Source organism: Otolemur garnettii, unplaced genomic scaffold, assembly GCF_000181295.1.
Source record: "Otolemur garnettii isolate 467f Iridium unplaced genomic scaffold, OtoGar3 scaffold00031, whole genome shotgun sequence".
Taxonomy (NCBI): Eukaryota; Metazoa; Chordata; class Mammalia; order Primates; family Galagidae; genus Otolemur; species Otolemur garnettii.
This window is the reverse complement of record NW_003852426.1, coordinates 9694668-9715363: the sequence shown is the minus strand read 5'-3', so window position 1 is coordinate 9715363 and position 20696 is coordinate 9694668. Positions and strand designations below refer to the sequence as shown.

General features: G+C 41.1%; 1 protein-coding gene across 1 annotated transcript in view; it reads right to left on the bottom strand.

Annotated features, from left to right (window-relative positions):
- The window catches only part of DNAH8 (dynein axonemal heavy chain 8), a 294583-nt gene that overhangs the window by 61930 nt on the left and 211957 nt on the right, over positions 1-20696 (bottom strand). The window contains exons 75-80 of the mRNA XM_003789318.3: positions 17305-17410; positions 14837-15089; positions 14536-14726; positions 9698-9819; positions 6911-7029; positions 5381-5583 (exon numbers count right to left, since the gene is read on the bottom strand). Coding sequence (XP_003789366.3) covers positions 5381-5583; positions 6911-7029; positions 9698-9819; positions 14536-14726; positions 14837-15089; positions 17305-17410 — 994 coding nt within the window. The remainder of the gene's footprint in view (positions 1-5380; positions 5584-6910; positions 7030-9697; positions 9820-14535; positions 14727-14836; positions 15090-17304; positions 17411-20696) is intronic.

The window sequence follows — 20696 nt, the reverse complement described above, 5'->3', positions numbered from 1 at the left end:
TCTACTTGCCCCAGTGTTCCTACTTGGTGAAGGCATGTTATTATTTGCAAGTTACTGTTTAATCTTCCAATAGATTCTCCCTTTTTAAAGTTTTATTCTGTTTTTAATTGACACACAGTGATTATACACATCTATAGGGTGCAGTGTGGTTCTGACACACATATACATTGTGAAATGATCAAATGATCCTTTGTAGCATATCCATCACCTCAAACACTTGCATTTCTTTGTGGCGACAGCATCCAATATCCTCTCTCCTAGCTGATTGGAAATATACATTATTGTTAACTACAGTTATCCTACGTGCAATGGAGAACTCACTCCTCCTCGCTAACTGTGACTTTGTGCCCACTGACCACCGTCCCAGGACCCCCTTCCCAGTGGTCTCTGGTAACCACGACTCTACTCTCTACTTTCATGAGTTCTACTAGCGTGACGTCATGTGGTGTTTCATTCTGTGCTTTGCTTATTTCACTTCACCCAGTGTCCTCTGGGACATCACAAATGACAGAATGGCATTCTTTTGGATGGATAATAGTACTCTATTTGTATACGTACCACATTTTTTACACTTGATCCTAGCCAAAAGGCTAAGAATAGATAATACCACATTTTTAATCTTTTCATCATCAATAGAAACTTAGACGGATTTTATATCCCGGTGATTGTGAACTGTATTACGTTAAACACAGGAGTGCAGATATCTGTTTGACATACCGATTACACTCCCTTTAAATATATACCCAGGAGTGGGGTTGCTAGATCACAGGGTAGCTCCATGTTCATGAGGGCTCCAAGGTTGGCACAGCTCTTCAGCCCAGATGGACTTGGGGAATACCGAAGAAAGGTGCCCAGGCTATGTGAGAAAGCTGGCCGGGGCCCTGAGCCCAAAAGCCTGTCCCAGTGCCCAATATAGGAAATGTCTCCCAGCAGGTCCCTGCACATGTGGGATGGTTTTCCAACTGCAGTGAGAGGGACTGGGGCTGAGACTTGGTGCCTTCAGGATCTGCTGTAGGACAGAGGCTGGTGAGACCATCTTGTTGGTTCAGATGGGAGTAAATCTCACAGTAGGTCTCTGAAGAGTAAGAATAGTTCCTTGACTGCAGCAGAAGAGGCTATAGTTGACACGGAGCCCCCTGGGGGTCTGGAAGTTGGCAAGCCCTTCATGGAGGCTCCAACTCCTGGGATGTAAGATATAAGCGAGTCTCCCTCTGAGCTCTTGTGCAAGCCATTATGAGCTGGGACCTCAGCAGAGGGAGGCCAGAGCTAAGCCACAGGGCAACTTTCAAGTTTGCTGTCAAGACTGATGTTGGTACACAAATAAGTTTCTCTGCTGAGGCACTAGTGTGCCTGATCCCTTCTACAGTCCTTGGCAGTTGGTTTTGGTTGCAGACTCAGGGCCAAACAGAGCTACAGCCTACCCCTGTGGGGGAACAGAACCTTTTCCAGCTTGGACCCTGGAGACAATCGGCAGATGTGCCAGCTGGGTGCAGATGTGCACTCTCAGAGCAACCCTCCTAGGTCTTGGGGTCTACTGGGGTTTCACAATCTCCAACCTTAATGCCAAAGCTCCCACAAAGAGAACTCCGTCTGTACGTGGATACAGAATTCTTATTGTTATGGGGTGATATGAGTAGATCACCCCTCCAGTTCTGACTCCTTGCTGACATTACTCTGAACTCTTCTTGCTTATATTTTAGCTAAGATCCTTACACTTGTATTAAGTAGAATCAATCTGTGGTTTTCTTTCTTTTATGCAGTTATTATCTTGGTTGGTTTTTTATATCAGAGTAATGTTAATAAAGAAGAAAATGTATCCTCTTTTTCCATGTTCTAGAACAGAATATAGCAGATACAAGTCCTCAAAAGTTTTAAAAGACTTATCAAAAAGTTCCCCAAGCCCAGAGCCTTTGCTGAGGTAATAATCTTAATACTTCTAATTTTTCTCACCTTTATTATTGGTTTAGTCAGGTTTTTTACCTTTCCTAAGATAATTTTATAAATTTGCATGTTGCTACAAGTTTGTCGATTTTAATTAGATTTTCTAGTTTATTACCATAATTATACACCATAGTCTCATGACTTAAAATATTTCATCTGTACACAGTGAATAACTGTCATACAAGTGGGAAAATATTTCATTCTCCCACTTCCAACTTTTGTGTATTTGTGGGTTTGTATTGATTTGTTCTTGCTCATTGGTTTCTAGACCTTGTTTTCAAACCCACTCTTGCTCTGGGACTGCCCTTCTCTCAGGCTCCCAGGAAGGCTCTCAGGCTAAATCCACCTGCTTTTTCTCCCTTATCCAGCAACTGGGCATTTATGTGCAGAACTTCTCTACTCCATCTATCACCACAGACCCTCAGCAACGCCTGCTAACAGTTACAGTCACAAGTTCTCCCTCCCATCTTTCCTTATGAACACTTATTGGATTCTGTTGCATCTTCATGTTACTGTCAGGGAACTGGTTAATTCACCCCATAAAGACAATGAGAAGGAATGAAAAAGCAAGACCGCTGCGGTCGCTGCAGTGAAGTTCCCAAGGTGAGTCCTGAATCAAAGCTCTCACCGACGAGCTCTGGGGCTTTCTCCGCAGGCCACAGTCACATTTCAGATCTCCAGAGTCTCGTTCACCTTTAGCATCCCATGATTATCTGGTACCTAATTTTCTAAATAAAATATTAATAGTTGAGACTAGATGAGTATGTTAGTTTGTCTACATCACCGTTTCATTTTAATGGCTATCTCTGGGACTTGTAACCCACAGGGGCAAGTAGCACAAGACTTCCTGACACTGCTGAAAATAATTTGGCAGTAGAATTCTTTGAATAGTTCATGTGGTCCTTCAGTGTCAAAATGAGATTTTTTGTTTCAGTATCCTAAAAAAGTCACCAACAGAAGCCTGGACTGTCATTGGAATAAGTAAAGGGGCAACAAGAAACAGAAACCACCAAACTGCCAGGCAAAGCCATATGATAACAGTGACAGTGATAGCACAAGTTTGGCCGCTGTATTTAGTCAATGTCATTGTTATAATTTCTCTTAAGGAGACCTTTAATTTCTTAATTCTGTTCTTTAAATATCAGCATTATTTTGAGGTGATGTCTAAAGTGGTAACTCAAGTGGGAAAGCCCTTCTTCTAGGAACTGTAACCTTTCCTAGAAATGCCCCCTCACCCCTGCTCCATATATGATTCCTACTATGAATCTATTGCCATAGCAACAATTCATTGATTGGCCCAGAAAGGAGCACATGACTAAAGCCAAGCCAATGAGTTTCTTCCCCAGAAATCTGGACTTAGGACCAAGAAAGGAAGTGGAGTTTCCCTGCGCGCACTAAACTGGCTGAGTATGTTAGTTAGCAGTGACACCTATGAGCCACAAGAAGCCAGGAATTCTGCCATGTGGAAAAGAGTGGTTTGTGGCCAGAGAGAAAAAAGGCACCTATGTGCAGAGAGAAGTGGGACAAAGCCATAGTCTGGAGGGAGATTTGCTAACTCTAAGGCTGCTAGAGGGGAGCTACTCTTAGGTCAACTTAGATCGCTAGTGTGCCACAGTAATTACAGAGCAAAGACGTCTACTTCAAAGACAGCTAATGGGACTTAACCACGAGCAATTGCCAAAAGAACCTTCTTTATATCAGTGTTCAGATAGAAGAAAATACTGTTTCAACGCAGATCCACTGAGAACACAGACCAGCGTGGCAACCATGAACAGAGCACAGTAAAGACAGGAAAAGAGGGCACAACCGTAGACCATGCCTTCGTGCACAGAGACATATGGCTAGGACCTGAACATGACCAAATTGATTTTATTATACCATGTTTCTTTAACTATATCATAAATTCAATGTAATTTTATTATTGCTTTAGTGATTTATGATCAATTACTTTTGTAATCTTTATAAAGACCCGAATGAATTACCCAACAAGGTAACACTACAGAGACCTGAACCCGGAAGGTCTTAAGTGGCAGTGCCAACAACATTCAGATTCTCAGGGTATGGAGAGGGATAAACTTACAGACTGGCTCAATCCTGTAAGGACCTGCTCTGCAATCCTGTCCTTTAGTTCCACTGACACAGTCCCTGCTGCCACACTTACGTGTTTATAACTCCTTGCCCTGCCTCCTCCCCCGGAACAACTTTTCTTCTTTCTCCCATCATCCTGCCCAGTAATTTTTTAAAGATCCTTCTGAAAATATCAGAGGTGCCTTTCCCCAGACCCTAGGAGCCTGCGTAGCTCTGAATCCTGAGATCAGCCACTTCTGTCAGCCCAGCTGTGACGCTGCCTCCAGTTTCCTGCTTCCCCGTCTTGTCTTTCCCCGCTGCGCTGTATTCTTCTGGCAGTGACTTTCAACCGGGGTGCCGCAAGAGCTTAGGTGTGCCTCACAATTTTTTAAAGATCATTAATCAAATTATTTTTGAAAGAAGTTCAAAGCTTAGTAAGTATAATTCTTCTTTTCCTCTACTTTTTTTGATCAACATAACTTAACCATGTTTCTTATAAGAAACTTATATCATTTTTTTTTAACTATACAAGCATAACTTAAGTATGCTGGCAAAGTTTTAACTATAGGTTCCAGAGTGCCATGAGATAAAAAAGGTTGAAAAACACTCATCTATGTACTCCCCAAGTCCCGCACATTGCCTGTGTAGACTGGTTGTCGAATGAAAGCAGGAATGAATGAATCCCTCATTACTCTCCATTACAATAATGGCCAGAGTTTTCCAATGTGTGATAAAACGAACTTTGCTTTTTTTTTTTTTTTTTTTTTTTTTTTTTTGAGACAGAGTCTCACTATATCACCCTCAGTAGAGTGCTGTTGTATCACAGCTCACAGCAACCTCAAACTCTTGGGCTTAACCGATTGTCTCGCCTCAGCCTCCCAAGTACCTGGGACTACAGGCCCCTGCCACAACGCCGGCTCTTTTATGGTTGCAGCTGTCATTGTTGTTTAACAGGCCGGGGCCAGGTTCAAACCTGCCAGCCTCAGTATATGTGGCCAGTGCTCCACTCACTGAGTACGGGTGCCAAGCCTGCTTTGTCATTTTATAGAAGCATGGCAATGACATAGACTTTTGCTCCCCTGTGTTCATTTTTGCTAGTCTGCTATGCATGCAATACAGCCACCTGCTTACTACTTAAAAAAACAACCAACAGAAAAATAAGTAGATGGCAGACGAGTGTGTGCCTCTCCACACAGAGATACTTATATCACCCTCCATCTGGGAAATACGGTAGAATTAGAAAGGAAGAATAAGCTTAAGATTTTTTCTAACTCAGTTTTACAGATATTTCTAAGAAGCCATTATGAAATTATGAAAGGCAAAATTTGAAAATACAGAAATGTAGCTAAATTGCTAATTGCTACTATCATACCCAGTTTCAGTTTCTTGGCCAACGCATCAATCTGAATGGTGGGATCAGACCCCATGGACAGGAAACATATCAGAGGGGTTCGGGTGTCACTTTCTTCCCAGGTCTTCTCCAGATTTAAGATAACTGGTTCTGTGTACTTCTCCTCCAAAGAATCTGCAATATACTTTCTTGCTTGAAAGACAGTACGGTCTGGGCACCAAGACCTAAAAATGAATACAAGTCAGAAGAAATAAATTCAGTGTGTTCATTTTTTTATTACATAAAATTCTGAACAGATAAGGAACAGATGTTTAATTAGCAAAACAGCAACAAGCTATTTCTCCCTTACGCAGATCTGTGTAAGTGAGATGGCAAGGTCTCCCACCCCTGGATGGGCACAAACTCAGTCACGTGGTTTTGGTGCCAGAGGCCGGTAGGAGTAGGGAAGAGCCAGGAACAACACGGTGTCCTCCGCCAGCTCCTGTACTTAACAGGTGCCAACCTGCCACCCTCTCAAGCTCTGCCATCTTCCAGGGGAGAATCAGCAAACCTTTATGTCATACCATTTGTGTACTGAGCTATCGTGTGTTCTACACACTCAGACACATTAAATTAACGTCATCTCATATCTGGAATGTTAGATCATAGACAAGCTCGAAAGAGTCTTATTTACTAGATTACATTTGTGACAGATCCAATTTTAAAATGATGAATAAAAAATAGACACATTGGTTCCAATAAAAACAAGTAGTCCTTTTACACTCTGTAGACTGAGGTCACCATTACTGCCACTCTAATCACTCTTGAAGGGCGGGTGACAATAACCAGCAAATAACTTGGTTCTAAAGATGTGCAAGTTCTGGCATATAACATTAGGAAAGATAAAACCTTCCCCCAAGTCATCCTACATCTTTTTGTTTTTCTTTCTGTGGTCTTATCTCTCCTAACTCTGCCCCGCTGCTTTACCCACCCATCACCCTCACATATATTGCACACACATACACACACGTGCACACACACACAAAGCATTGATTTTTCCAATATATAAAGCCGCTTTGAGCTACTGTATATTGAGAAAATATGAAAAGTGAGGAGAGAAGAGAATGGCCTTCCTTAAAATCAATTTTAAACTTCTATTTCCATTTACATAGCCCAAATTATATTAATACATTTTAATAGTGCAATAGTCTTGTTTTTTCTCAAGCACAGTTGAATTTTAACTTATAAACGAATTGTCTTGTGACTTCGTGGGGTCCATTTTTTTGAAGACCTAAATTCAACAATAAATGATTCACTTATTGGTAAATAATGAGGAAAATGAATAATAAAAGCATTTTTCGCATTTTTTGCTAAAAGCACTATCATTAATACACTGTCAAAATACATCATTCCCTGCCACCATCACCATTTTATTTTGCTTGTCAAGAAACTGAAGAATTGCCATCCCAAACCACCATTTGGAAGCACACACATTTCTTACAATAACTATAGGAAAGTAGTTAAGTGAAATCCCTGGGGTAAGCTCTGTAATTTGGTGATACCTATTCTCACCTGATAAGTAGAAGTTTCCGGCAAGTATCTAGTGAATCATTATATCCATCAGGGATAATCTCCTCCTCTGGAGCATCTTTATCAAACCAGCTTTTCCACCCCTTCTCATTACGAGATATCTAAAAGAAACAAGCCAATTAACAAGCCACAGAACGATATTTGATCAGAATATACTGGAGAGGATTCTGATTAACCTTAGAAGGTCGTTCTTCATAGGTAGATAATTTTTCAAGCATAACAACACAGTTTCAATATTTCTTCAGAATCAATGACTCAAATAGCCTGGATATTATTGTTCCCTTTCACTGTTCCCATTTTTTAAAAACATGACTTGTTAAAATTAGGATCACGTATTAATTATACCAAATGGTCAGGCAGGAAGAAACACAGATCAAGGCTTCTCAATCTTGATGTTATTGTTGTTTTGTGCTGACTAATTCTTTACTGTGCGGTCTGTCCTGAGGACTTTAGCAGCATCCCTGGCTTCTACTGACCAGATGCCAGTAGCACCCGGGTCAGAATATTCAAAATTGTCCCCAGCCATTGCGGAGGTGGTACAAATCCTCACTTGAGAACCACTGACACAGACCACTCTGATTACCAAACTCTGTATGTTGCTCTCTACTTAAAAAATAGAAATAGATGGCAAAATCGAAATTCCTGGAGACTTTAAACCTAAGAATGAAAGACTTCTCTCCAGGAGGTGGCCCCAAACATCTTTCAGAAGCCTGGGGAGGACCCCAAGTTTTCAGAGGTGTTACAAGGTGCTCCCTGTAGCCTAAGGGCTATCAGGACTAATAATCAAGACTGTAAATTGCTGAGCCTGTGGCTGCTCCTCAGCAGGCTTATCACTCACTCACAGTGTTTGCAGGGACTTTCCAAAAGCCCTGGTAAGCACCAGCAGTGAATAGCAGATGCTATGTGCCTGACCTGAGGATTGGACTTTTTCCTCTTATCAAGTCCACATTTCTTTTTTAATCCCCACATTTTATGGAGACATAGATAGGTTAAATAACTCCCAAAGTCACACGTCATGAGAACAATTCACATTGGATCCAGACAGGGTAACAATAAACAAAATAACAATGAAACAGTCACTCTGTAACTCATTTTGTCCTTGGGGCACTAAAAGATGGAGGGGTATTTCCCAAATGTTTCACAAGCACTGTCTTTCCTCTGAAGATTGCAGTGGCTCCCCCTGGCTGGCAGCCCTCAGAGAATCTGCCTGGCATGCTGCTGGCAGGGCAGCCACATTGCCTGCCCTCCCTCACTGCACCTGCACCTCAGCACTGCTACCCACGGCGCCCCCTGCAGGCCTCCCCAGCCAGCGCCCAGAGAGGAGGCACAAGAAGGAAGCACACAATTGTTCTGAGCTACTGGCCTTCCACCTGCTGATGAGGACTGACCATAGCAGAGCTTCTGAGTGGGACAACTTCCAGCCCTTTGCCATCCACCTCCACTTCCCACTTCTTTTCCTGGCCCTCACCTCTTGGCACAAACCACATGCCTGAGATGCCAAGGCCACAGTGGCTTCTGTTTGAGGTTATTTTTGTTTTAGTTCCTGATACCCATTTGGCCAGGAGACTGATTTTCTATCTTCTCCCTTCCTCCCCACAGACATGCCAGACCAATGGCCTCCTGATGGCAGGTTCCCAAATAACCTGCTGTGGCATGGGAAGAGCATGAGGTCAAATTACAGCTTTGTCACTTACTAACTATGCAGCTTTGGGCAAGTACTTAATCTCTTTGACTCTCAGCTTTCCCTTGTATAAGGTAGGGTCAATAAAACTTCCCCTGCAGAGTTCTTATCATTGCAAAGTACCTATCCCACAGTAAACAGTGATAACTACCATCAGGGGTACTTAAATCTAACTGGCAGAAGCAAGCAATAATATATGTCCCTAGGTCAATATAACCCACAGAGCAGGGCACGAGTTTTGAACTACAAAACAAAGCTCATTGCTCACCCACAGATGGAACCCAGGGGGCTTATCCAGTTAACCCTGACCAACCATGGCTGAATCTACATAATCCTTCAGAAATGCCACCCAATAAGAAGATAGCAAATGTAGTATGTTGGGTAGGAGATTGGTGATCACAGCATGAGGCCTCTGCCAATCTGTAGGCTACTGAAGGCCCCATTCTTGGTCACCAGCAACCACAGAGAAGCAGTAACTACCAGCATTTGTAACAGATCCCAGTAATAAACAACTATTTTATTCTGAGATGCATCACCATTTTCCAGTGATAGTTGAATCAACAACTAATCCACAATAACCAAATTACATTTCCAAGCAAGAAAAAACAATAACAAGTAAATTGGTACTGTTTTACCCTTTTTACTGTTATATTTCACTATTTTATAGTTTTATCATTAAAATGATTGATTTTTTAAAAATGACCCCAGACCTCTTAATTTCCCTTAAACTCAAATTTGTACAAACTATTTAATCACAGGCAGAAGAAGTAAAAATGTAAAAACATTAATCGACTACCATATAAAAGGGGCCACCTACAGCTTTTGATTCTAGCACAACTCAAATTGGCATATAAAAATGACCACGCTCACCACAGAGAAGGAATGAATAGTTGCCTCCACCTCTGATAAGGTTAACGCTGAAGTTCATCTGCCCCAAATCTCTCCCAAACAGCCACAGAGCCCTAAATCTACACTACTGGGTTGACACCTTGGGTGACGGAATTGACACTAGGAGGCCCCAATTAAAACAACCTGGTTGTGTTCGGGTTTACAAATCCGGACTTGTAACCAGCCCTTTATTGCATTACCTGGTTCATGATTTCTGCAAATTGTGGCAGTTTGCTCAGCTCCACAAGATTCAACCAAGTCATGTCGAGGATCCAGCGAAAGGGCTTGGGAGGGCAGGCTTTCAGATCCAGAGCTGCTCCCCCTAGGGGAAAGCATCAGACTTTGTGAACCAGCTCAGCTTGTACGTCACTTTTAGAAATTCATCTTCTAAATATTAGAAATGAGATAACCATACTACAGAAAAGAAAAGGAAAATTAGAAAATAATACTATTATGGGAAATGTGATTATCTTTTTTTGGTATGTTTTCTTCAAGTTTGAGTGTTTATTTGTTGATTTATACCATCTTCTAAAATACAGATAGCAACTCTTTATCATTTTTTCCTGCAAAGAATTTCTCTCAGTGGTTATGGTAGTTTGCCTTTTTCTTTATTTTTTTAACAAGCTGAAATTTATCATTTTGATATCAATAAATAGGTTGATCTTTATGTGTATGATTTAAAAAAATCACTTCTTAGCCATTACACCTGCGGAAGTTTTATCTTCAATACTATTTGTGAGTAGGCCAAACAGATAATCAGATGGAGGGAGGGCGGTTCAAACCAGTTATTCATTCACTTATTGAATAAATATGTATTGAACACCCTCTATGTATCCGACACATTCCAGGAACCAGGGACACCGCAGAGAAAATCAAACCAGGGCCCTGTTCCCGTGGAGCTTACAATCTAGTGGAGAATGTGAGTTATGGCATCAGATCCTATTTTAAAGCAAATCACAAGCCAAATGTTCTTACCCAATGTGCCATTTTCCAGTGAAATACATGATTATATTGACAATGTCAAGATTCCTCCATTGCATGTCTTTAGTAATGTTGTCTCATACTAATTCTGTCTCCACTGTTTTTATTCAGATGTATGTGAAACAGTGATTTTTGAACTTTGGTTTTTTGCAGTTTTTGTCTGGGGCCAGGCTTGAACCCACCACCCCCAGTATATGGGGCTGGCGCCCTACTCCTTGAGCCATAGGCGCCACGCTGATTTTTTAATTTTTACATCTTATAATCCTCCTTAAAAATGCACCATTTTCTTCTACTTCACAAATCAACTCCTGGGCAAAAATGGCAGGGGGAGAGGGAACTACAGGTGTCAGGTCTCCCTATCTGGCACTGTCCTGAGGTGTGTAAACTGAAGCACTTTTGTTACCTTGGCTTCCTTCGCAAAGGACTTGGGCTCAGTGACTCTGAGGGTTGCAACATGTTCAGAACAAACTTTCCTCTCATTGTTGGGGGGTGGAGTGGGGGTGGGGAGGAGCTGTAAGCTGAGCAGGAGTAGCTAAGGCGTGTGAGATGCTGCTTTGAGAATCAACCACTAGGCAGAGCCACCTGCAGCCTTAACAGGTGGCTGCTCCCACATACCCTCATCTCTCTTCTTCTTGGTTATCATCAAAGAAATGTTTTCATGGAATCACAAGCTTTAGAGACACCAGGAGAAGATATTTAAATTACTTCCGTGTTTCCAAACATATTGGATACCTAAACTAACACAGAACAAAATATTTCCCAAAATATCCTGACTGCCTCTTATTAGCTGCATAAACTTGGACAAGGAACATGAATCCCTCTCAGTTTCCTCATCGGTCAAATGGATATAATGATAGAATGTACTGGATTGATTGCTGTGAGGGTTAAATAATGTATATAGAAAACTTAGAACAGTCTAGACCAGTGATTTTTCAACTGGTGTGCCAGGAGAAGACCTTAGGTATGCCTCGAAATTTTTTAAAGATCATTAATTAAATTATTTTTGAAAGAAGTTCAAAGCATAGTATGTTCTTTTTTATACTCTTTTCTCTTTTGATCAACATAATTTAAGTGTGCTGCGGAAGTTTAACTATAGGTTCAAGTGTGCCATGAGACAAAAAAGGTTAAAAAAACTGCCTTAGACCCATAATAAGAGCTATGTAATCATTAGCTGTTAAGTTGTTACTTGATATTAATCTCTCTCTCTCTTTCTTTCTCTGTGTCTTAGATGGCCCAGGTCCAGTTACCCTGGGAGGCAAGAGCAGATCCCCTAAAGTGTGTTTTTGTCCAGGGTCTTTGACAAAAGAAAGATGGTATCTTTCTAAAATAACCAAGTAGAGAAAACAAGTATATCAATTGCTCTATATCCATTTTACTTTTCAAACTGTTCTGACATTCTCCATTGAAGGAGAGAGACAAAGTCACCTTACAAATACTGTAGAAAATAAGCAATAATTGAAACAAAAAGGACTGTCACTCTTGGGAAATCAAACATTCCTACTGTGATAAATAACTCTTCATCTCCCACTTAGTACTGAGTTCAAAATGATCAAGAAGCATGTATGATCTTAGGGGCATATTTGTTAACTTTGTTAAAAAAAAAGAAACATGAAAAAAAAGGGAATATCATCTTTTAGAAAAAAATTCAGTCAAAATATAAGCCAGTCATAACTAATGCAAGCTGTACGAGAACCCAGTTTTGCGGGGGCTGTTTGTTTTGAGACAGAGTCTCGTTCTGTCACCCCAGGCAGAGAGCAGTGGCATCATCACAGCTCACAGCAACCTCAGACTCCTGGGCTCATGTGATCCTTCTGCCTCAGCCTCCCAAGTAGCTGAGACTATATACACAGCTAATTTTTCTATTTTTAGTACAGACCAGGGGTCTTGCTCTTGCATGGGCTGGTCTTGAACTCCTGAACTCTAGCAATCATCCCGCTTCTGCCTCCCAGAGTGCTAGGATTATGGGCGTGAGCCACTGCACCTGGCCCAACTAGTTGTGTTTTTTAAAAAACCTTTTACTGCTGAGCTGATAGTACTTCTGTAATCAATCTATCATAAAATCCCAAGTTAATCTTCATAAAGCACTGCTCTGTTCATGCCACATCCCTGTTCATTAAAATATTTGATGACTCCCTATTGCTAATTCCATTAAATGCAAACTCCTCTCATTGGCTGTCCTGGTGCTAGACAATCAGGTTCTCCCTGACTCTTCCGGCTGTGTCCCCACATGTGGGAAGGGCATACGACCTCCCTCTAGCCTTTTATAAGGGCCCTGATCCCATTCACAAGGGCTAAACCCTCCTGACCGAGTCGCCACGGGGGTTAGGATTTCAACGTAGGAGTTTTGGAGGGACACAAACATTCAGACCCTAGCGTCCAGCTGCCTGGAGTCCAGCATGCTGCAATGACCCCCGCCCCTATGCCTAGTGCCCCACAACACTGGGCCTGCAGCCCCAAGTCCAGTGAGAGCTAACAACTTCTGAAGCACATCAAAGGAGCTTTCTAGATTTGGTAAATAGATGCTCACTTTATTCACCATGAACCCCTAATGTCTGGATGGTCCTCCGTAGCACCTGTCCCTTCTCCCAAGTGATACTCATCATTTCCTTCCGTGTCCCCCAGCCTCTTGTACCTGCAGGCCCTCAGTGATCACTGCCTGAGATCACATGGCCGTCAGTGGAAGTGCCCTGTCATTTCCCCAGCTGCTGGTACGAGCCTCTTACGCCCACCACACTGCATTCTTCCTAGAGATACAGTATGACACCGACCTCCCCAGATGTATGACAGCTGAGAAAAAATATGAACCAGATGGCATATTTCAACTTCCTCTGATCCAACCAAACAGACCTGGAATCTCTGCACATTCATTTCTGACTCGTCTCTTGGTGCCTGGATTCATCAGTTGCCACTTTTAATCCTCAGGTCCTTTTCTCCCTTTCCATTCCCATTGCCTTCACCCTAGGTTGGGAATGCATTTCCTGTGGTTGAAAGACTAAGAGTCTCCTGTGAATCTCTTTTCTCCACTATCCACGTCTGCCAGCTTCATCTTCCTCAAGGCCCACACTGATCACTGCCTTCTACAACTCTCTCTTTCTTACCAGTGGAAGAAAATCCTTCCATAGGAATTCAGGCTCCACAAGGTGTCACAATTTACATGCTGGGCCCTTGTTCTCATTATTCTCCCAAATCCACCTTTCATTCACCAGGACCTGACTGACTCCTGTAACTTAAACACTCCACTCACACCTTTTCTCATGCCATTCCACTGCCTTCCTCATTCCGACCTCTCCAAGGTCCATCTCAAATGCCACTTTCTTATTTAGAAGTGTGGAGAGCCAGAAAATAATTTGTTAAATTATGTATATAAAGCAACAAACACAAAAATTACTGAAATATTTTTTACTGTGGACCAAATAATCCCCCAATTTATGGCTTACCTCACAAAGGCATTATTTCCCAAGAATCCTTTTTTTTTTTCAATTTCACCAACCACACCTAACCTCTTCTTCCTTTTAGACCTAACACTTTGTTTCTTATCTCTTTTAGAACACTCAGCTGCTCTGTCCCCAGTATCCCCTTGTTTCCTGATAGGATGGCCACCTAGCACACACTCAGTAAATACTCGCATGACTGAAATGAAATGGAAATGCTGTTCTTGCCTCTTCTCAATTATGCCTTTCACATGGAGACAAGCAATGGGCAGGATTAACTCCAAATAAGAAACGCAAGTGAGTCTTGTTTTACACTCCTGCCTGGAAAGCTCACCTCTACCTTCACTCTTCTTCACACTGGCAATCGGCTCTCCTAAACATGGCTGACGAAGAACACACCGAATACAATCATAAAGCTGAAAGTCACAGAATTAGCACAGACCTGAATTTTAAATAACCAGAGCAAAATAATAAAAATCAGGCAAAAAAACTTATTAAAAAACAATACCACACTTTGATTAGAACACAGTTTCCCTATCGTATCAGGAAACAGGTTCGCAGCATCCCAAAGAGTACGTCAAAAGCGACGTGCTTCACACACCACGTTTGTATTCCACTCACTTTACCTTTGATGAGAGCCTGAAACTCTCTGTGCTTCACTGTTCCTCTCTGAAGATCAATCTTTAAGGTCATGAGGAGCACGAAAAGGAATTTGTGGTTTTCGTATAGGCCCCTGACCGAGTATGTAAAAACTTCATATGTCAGATACTCAATAATATTTGTGATTCTCTTTTGAGGTAGCGGAGACTTTTCAGATCTGCAATGTATTTTACAAATCAAAGAAGTAAAAATCAATTTCTAGAAAGAATAGACATACAAACACAACTTTTAGGTCATTACTTTGAGGCAACAATGTTAAGGGCTCACCTGGCCATTGACTGGTCAAACAACTTCAAGAACTGGGCCAGCGAGGTCTGGTACATGATGTTGACCATACTCATCTCCGTGATGAGGAAGTAGAGGATGCTACCGCGGGTGGCTGCCGGCCGGAACTCCTCCTGAGCCGTGTTGATCTTGACCTCGGTTTCTGCGGCCACGTGTAACTTTTCACTCACTTCAGCCGCTGTCTGTTTGGTAGTGCGGAGGACACCAATGAGAGATTCATCATCTACCAGTGAACCTGAACACCAAAACAGGGAAACTTTGGTCCACAGATGGAAGAGTCACAAAACAAGACACAGCACATTGGAAGTATGACTGTCAACTCTCAACTCGGTTTCTCCAAAGTCTACAGGAAGAGTACTGGAAGAGTAGAATCTGGGGCCACTGAAAGGCTTCTCATCCAAATAGTACACAGTGCCTAAATCTTTCCAAACATTCCTGCCAAGCGAGTATCTCCTGCTCTATCCAAAAATTTGCAAAAAGCAAAAGACCCATTGATGAGTTTTCAGATGTCTAAAGACAATGCTCGATCACATCTCTAGTGGTTTTTAGCTATTCCCTTTGTGACAGGCTTTCATCCCCATTCTCATCTTGGTGGCTCTCTTCAAAGTGTCACCATGTGTCCATCGCACTCGTCTCTGGGTGTGAGCTGATCCAGATGCTGCATACATGGGCTGAACAGGTGAATGATGCACTCTGCCCTCCCACTTCAGTAGAACAATCCTTGCCATGGAAAACCCAAATCCCTTTTCATCTCCAACAACAGTAAACTGGAATATAGTAAAAAGCATCTCACCAGGAAGAGAAATCTTTATTTTATTTTTAGTTTTTCCCCTCAGTATTGCTTTTAATAGAAATAGCACATTAATGACAATGAATTCAACTTTAAGATATCAAAAATCACTTTGGATATACTGAGTTAACAGTCACCATAGCTGCAAATAGTAGCACTCTGGCTCATCCTAGAGTTCTAGACAGCAGGTGAGTGCCACAGGACACACTGAGTTACTCTGGCAGGCATGCTATGTCTGGTATGGAAGCCTACTTCGGATTAATCTCACAGGAAAGAGGTCTCACTCCAGCACCCTTGGCTGGACCAGGAGGATAGCCCTCAACTCTCCTTTCTACATCGACAATGCACAGAGGCATTTCAAATGCCTGGGAGAAGTCACCGCACCAAGAACACACATCTTCATCAGCAGAAACCATGCCCTTAAGGCAGATAAAAGGACTTTGTACTGAGCTCACCTTAAAGGTATAGTGTTTCTGCAAGGTTAAGATTTTTTTTTTAATCTTGAGAATAAAGTGCTATTGGAAGTCTTCATTATAGATTACTGAAATTTAGGTTGTTGAGATTTGCCTCATGGGTAAAATTTTCTTTTTATGAGGTTGGACAATTAAGTTCACAAACTCATCCTAGAAAATGTGCTGCATACCTCATTGCTAAATATCACTACAGTCACCTTTAAAGCACTCCTCTTGGGAAGTTATGCAGTGACACCAATGCCTAGTCCACTCTTCAAAGCAGTTTTAGAACTCTTTCTGGAATGACCATCAGAGCTGTCCTCGTTGTACCAAGTCTGACAATTCAGTTTGTGGATTTGTCACTGTACACTTACACTGTCAGCACTGTACAAACAACCCAGTAAAGTTTCTTAACCTCCATGTATTAGTGTCTCATGGCTAGTTCATGTCAACATGTGATGGAGTCTTGCCAAGTGGCACTTATTACTGTTGTGGTTTTGTGTGCTATATGACAACAGCTCTGATGGCCGTTCCAGACAAAGAGTTCCAAAATTGCTGGCATCAGTGCATAGTTTTCTAAGGGGAGTATTTCAAAGGTGCCCATAGCAATACTCAGCAATGAGGTATGTAAGCACTTTTTCTAGGATGAGCTCGCAAACTCTTCCAATTTCATATAGATTGCAGAGAGAGTATATTCTCAAATTGGGGTGTAGTGTGATGATTTGTCTGCCCAGAGAATACAGATCTTTGGCTACTAAGTGGGAGATCAAGCCAAGCAGAGAGGAAGCTGGGCCTCTGATGCCCGAGCTCATCTGACATGGATTACATGTGTCATAACCCACTGTGATAACTGCATCTTCATGCCAAATGAAACAGTCAATCTAAAAAAAAAATAGATTGAGCACATTAGTTTCCTCTGGGTAAGCAAATTAGCCTATAATGAGTTACCTACCTCTATTGGGAGCCTTTATTTTTCTCAAAAGAGAGCAATTACATGAAGAAAATTGTGTTATTCTTAGATGCTCAGTCTTTTTGCTAATTCAAAAATCAGGTTGTCTCCAGTCCCTCTTTAATGTCAAGATGGAAATTGCCTTGCTTGTTTTTATATTGACAATTCAACTATTTCCTAACATGAGGGTATTGAAAAGGTTGTAAAAGGAATCCCTACTTAGAATCCATTACTTCATTACTTCTTAATAACGCAATACCTTTTGTAGTACTTAATTTATAAAGGAGGTTATCTTCAAGTTCTTTCATCTTCCGCTTATTAAAAGTAACGTCCTCTAAAAGTTTAACCCGCTCAGATTCTAACTCCTGTTATTAAAAACAAAAAAGAAAGAAAAAATCAGAATTGTAATTGCTAGTTATTATGGCAGATCCAACTTACTACTGTTTGTTATCAATTTAAGAGGTTTAAGCCAAAGCGTCTTTTGAACGACAGAAGAAATTACTATCATTAGTCAAATCTATCTGTATTTTGGTTTCTCCGGATAATTTTTTTAAATTATGCCCACTAGCATTAAGGTCCCATAGCACTTACACTGCCATGCGTAAAACAAGCCTGCTAAAACGCTTTTGTTCAATTTCCTCCAGCTTTCTTGCCAGCTTTAAGTTATTAATAGAATGTCCCATTCCCTTGGCCCTGTTTCCACACTGCATGCATGAAAAATGTTAACTTTATTTGTAGTCAGAATAAGTAGGAAAAAAAGAGGCATTGATACAAAGAAACCAAGGAGGTAGGCAGGCCGAATGTGAACTCTTCACTTGAGACCTTCCTATGGGAACACCAAGTACCTTACTTGGTACAGCCAATTGCCAAAATCCACTTTGAATTGTATTTGCATCTCCTTCTACTAGAGAGGCTAAATTGGATGTCTGGAAGGTATTTTTTTCCCTGCATAAAATGACATATTTTTTTAAATTATGTTTTAAAAACATTTTCAACTTTCAAGAAAATTGCAAGACTAGTACAACGATCTCTCATATATACTTCCCCCAGCTTCACTAAATAACACTTGGTTTATTACTCTCTATTTAGTACTTAATATTTTCATTATTATTATTTATGAACTGTTTACAGAACTTTTAACTCCAAATATGTTAGCAAATCTCCTAAGAATCAGGACCTCCTCTTATATCACCACAGTCCAGTATTTTAATTCAGGAAATTTAACATTGACAGAATGCTCTTACTAAATATTGAGTCTACATTGAAATAGTTTCAACAGCATTCTTTATGCCTCTCTGTTCCTGATCCTACAGAATCATGTGTCACTCTTAAAATTATGTTAAAAGAAGGCATTTTAAAACTAGTACTACTTATTTGAGAACATTTCCTGGAAAACTGCTTTCACTACTTTCAGGAAGTCTTCCAAAACTAGTCAACCAAAAGCCACAGCAAGGTATTTTTCTCTACATCAAGTATGGCTTGTATCAAAATCTGTCTGTAGGAAGGACTCAACTACAACTTGAACTTTACCTGACAAACACAAGCAATGTTACCTAATTGTATGTATCCTTATATTAATCTGAAAAAAAAATCTGCCTATAGATTATTTCCCTCCAACTAGAGTCTGTGCATCTAGAGGGCAGGAACTTGTCCTATTCATCTTTGTACTCTTTTTTTTTTCTTTTCTTTTTTTTTTTAATTGAATGGTAACTATGTACATTAATGCATTTCTGGGGTACAGTATTCATCTTTGTACTCTTGATAGCACTTACCTGGAGGCTTTGTAGGAAAGTGATTCAACCAATAAATATTCATCAAATTGATATATGTTGAATTTAGTTTTTAAGTCCTATTTTACAGCTAGGAAAGCTGAGGACCCAGAAATGCGAACTCCAAATGACACACCAATGTAACACGCATACACAGTCAGTAACTGGCAGAAACAAGCCTTATGCTGCTGTCCTCCAACTCCCAGAACAGTGTTATTGCCACTGTGCTAACAGCGTGCAGGATTTCCAGGGGTGGTAAAGAGCACAGCTGGATCTGCAGGGGAATTAGCTAGTGGATCATTTTTATTACAATAATCACCTCTGGGTGGCAGTATAGGAACACACGGACAAAATGGAATCACGTTCGCTTCCTATTCAGTATGCTACGAAAAAACAGGTGCCATGGCACGGAGGACACTTGCTAAAGCTTGGGAGGGTGGGAAGACCATGTGCTGTTAATAGGTGAAGACCTTTACTCTTTTGGGTCTCCATTTGTTCATCTGTAAAAATGAGGTGTAATAGCAAGACTGTGAGGAGGAGTAAATACCACGTTCAAGGTGCCTCCCTGTTTAAGTGTGCAGTTTATATCCTCCAGCAAGATTGGGACAAGCATCTCTTGAAGAGGAAGCTAAGGTCTAAGACAAGGAGGTATGGGGTGCTTTGGGCACCTTTAGATAGTGAAGTTTAGGAGGTTCGTGTAGCCCCATGGGGAACCTGTAGTGAGGAGTCATTTCAAAATAGACCAACAGCACCAGTTAGGCCACAGAGGATTTTTAATAGCTGCTACCAAGTGCTCCTGAGAGGCAATGGAGGCAGTAAATTGAGGGGCCAGGCCCTCCCTGCCTGGCAGGGAAGAAGGACAGAGTCTCTTCCTGGACTGGTTAAGTCCCAGGTTTACTGGAAACTCAGATAAAACAACTGAGAGAGTTAAAGCTGGGCTGTGTCTATGAACCAGATAGGATGCCACGTCCCCTTCTTTGGATGTCTTTCTTCTGTGTGGCCCTCACCTCATATCACCTCCTTTCCCCCTCTGCCTCTTTCTCTGATCACTCTCCCATTTATGCCTCCCTACTCTTATTATTTCTAACCTTGCTTTTTCCTTGAATCTTTAATAGTAAGATTAATTATATTTAAGCAAATAAAAACTTTCTCATATTTAATGCAAATGGGCTTTATATATGCAAATATATAAAATTATATTTTTATGCAATTATATTTTATGCATATAATTTAATTTTTTCTGAGTTTTATCTTAAAAATTAGTTTAATCTTGTACCAGTCTCTTAAAATCTTCCAGTCCTAAATTGTTCTTTGTTTTATTAGAACCCTCAGTTAACAGTTAATTAATTTCCCTGCTTTAGTGCAAATTTCATTTAATCAAAATAAAAGTATGGCCCCTTATATCATTAGATTACTAAATTGTAGTACTACAATGGTAATAATAGCTGCTCAGAGCAATTTCTTTTTCTCTAGGATCATTGTTTTATTGAATTTTTGTGCACTCTCAAGACCATCTACAGGACTAGAGATACGAAAGTCAACATACACAAAAGTTTAAAGACAGAAATAGATGGAGGGACACATGGGCAAGTGTGTGCATTTGGGACTGGGGGAGAGGTGAGTTACATGATTTCTTCATAGGAACTGGGACTACAAAAGAAATATTTATGTTAACATGAGTAAATATGATTGGCGGAGCCAAGATGGCGAACTGCAGCCAGCTTTTTACAGAAGCTCCCGTCCAGAAGGAGGCTGAAAGGACAGAACCTTAGCAAAGTAGCTGATGGTTTGGAGCAGAGACAAGAGAGAAGATTGAAGAGTGCACTTCAACCTTCCTGAGGCGAGCCGCGACCCTGAAATTACAACTAAAAGCTGCTGCTGT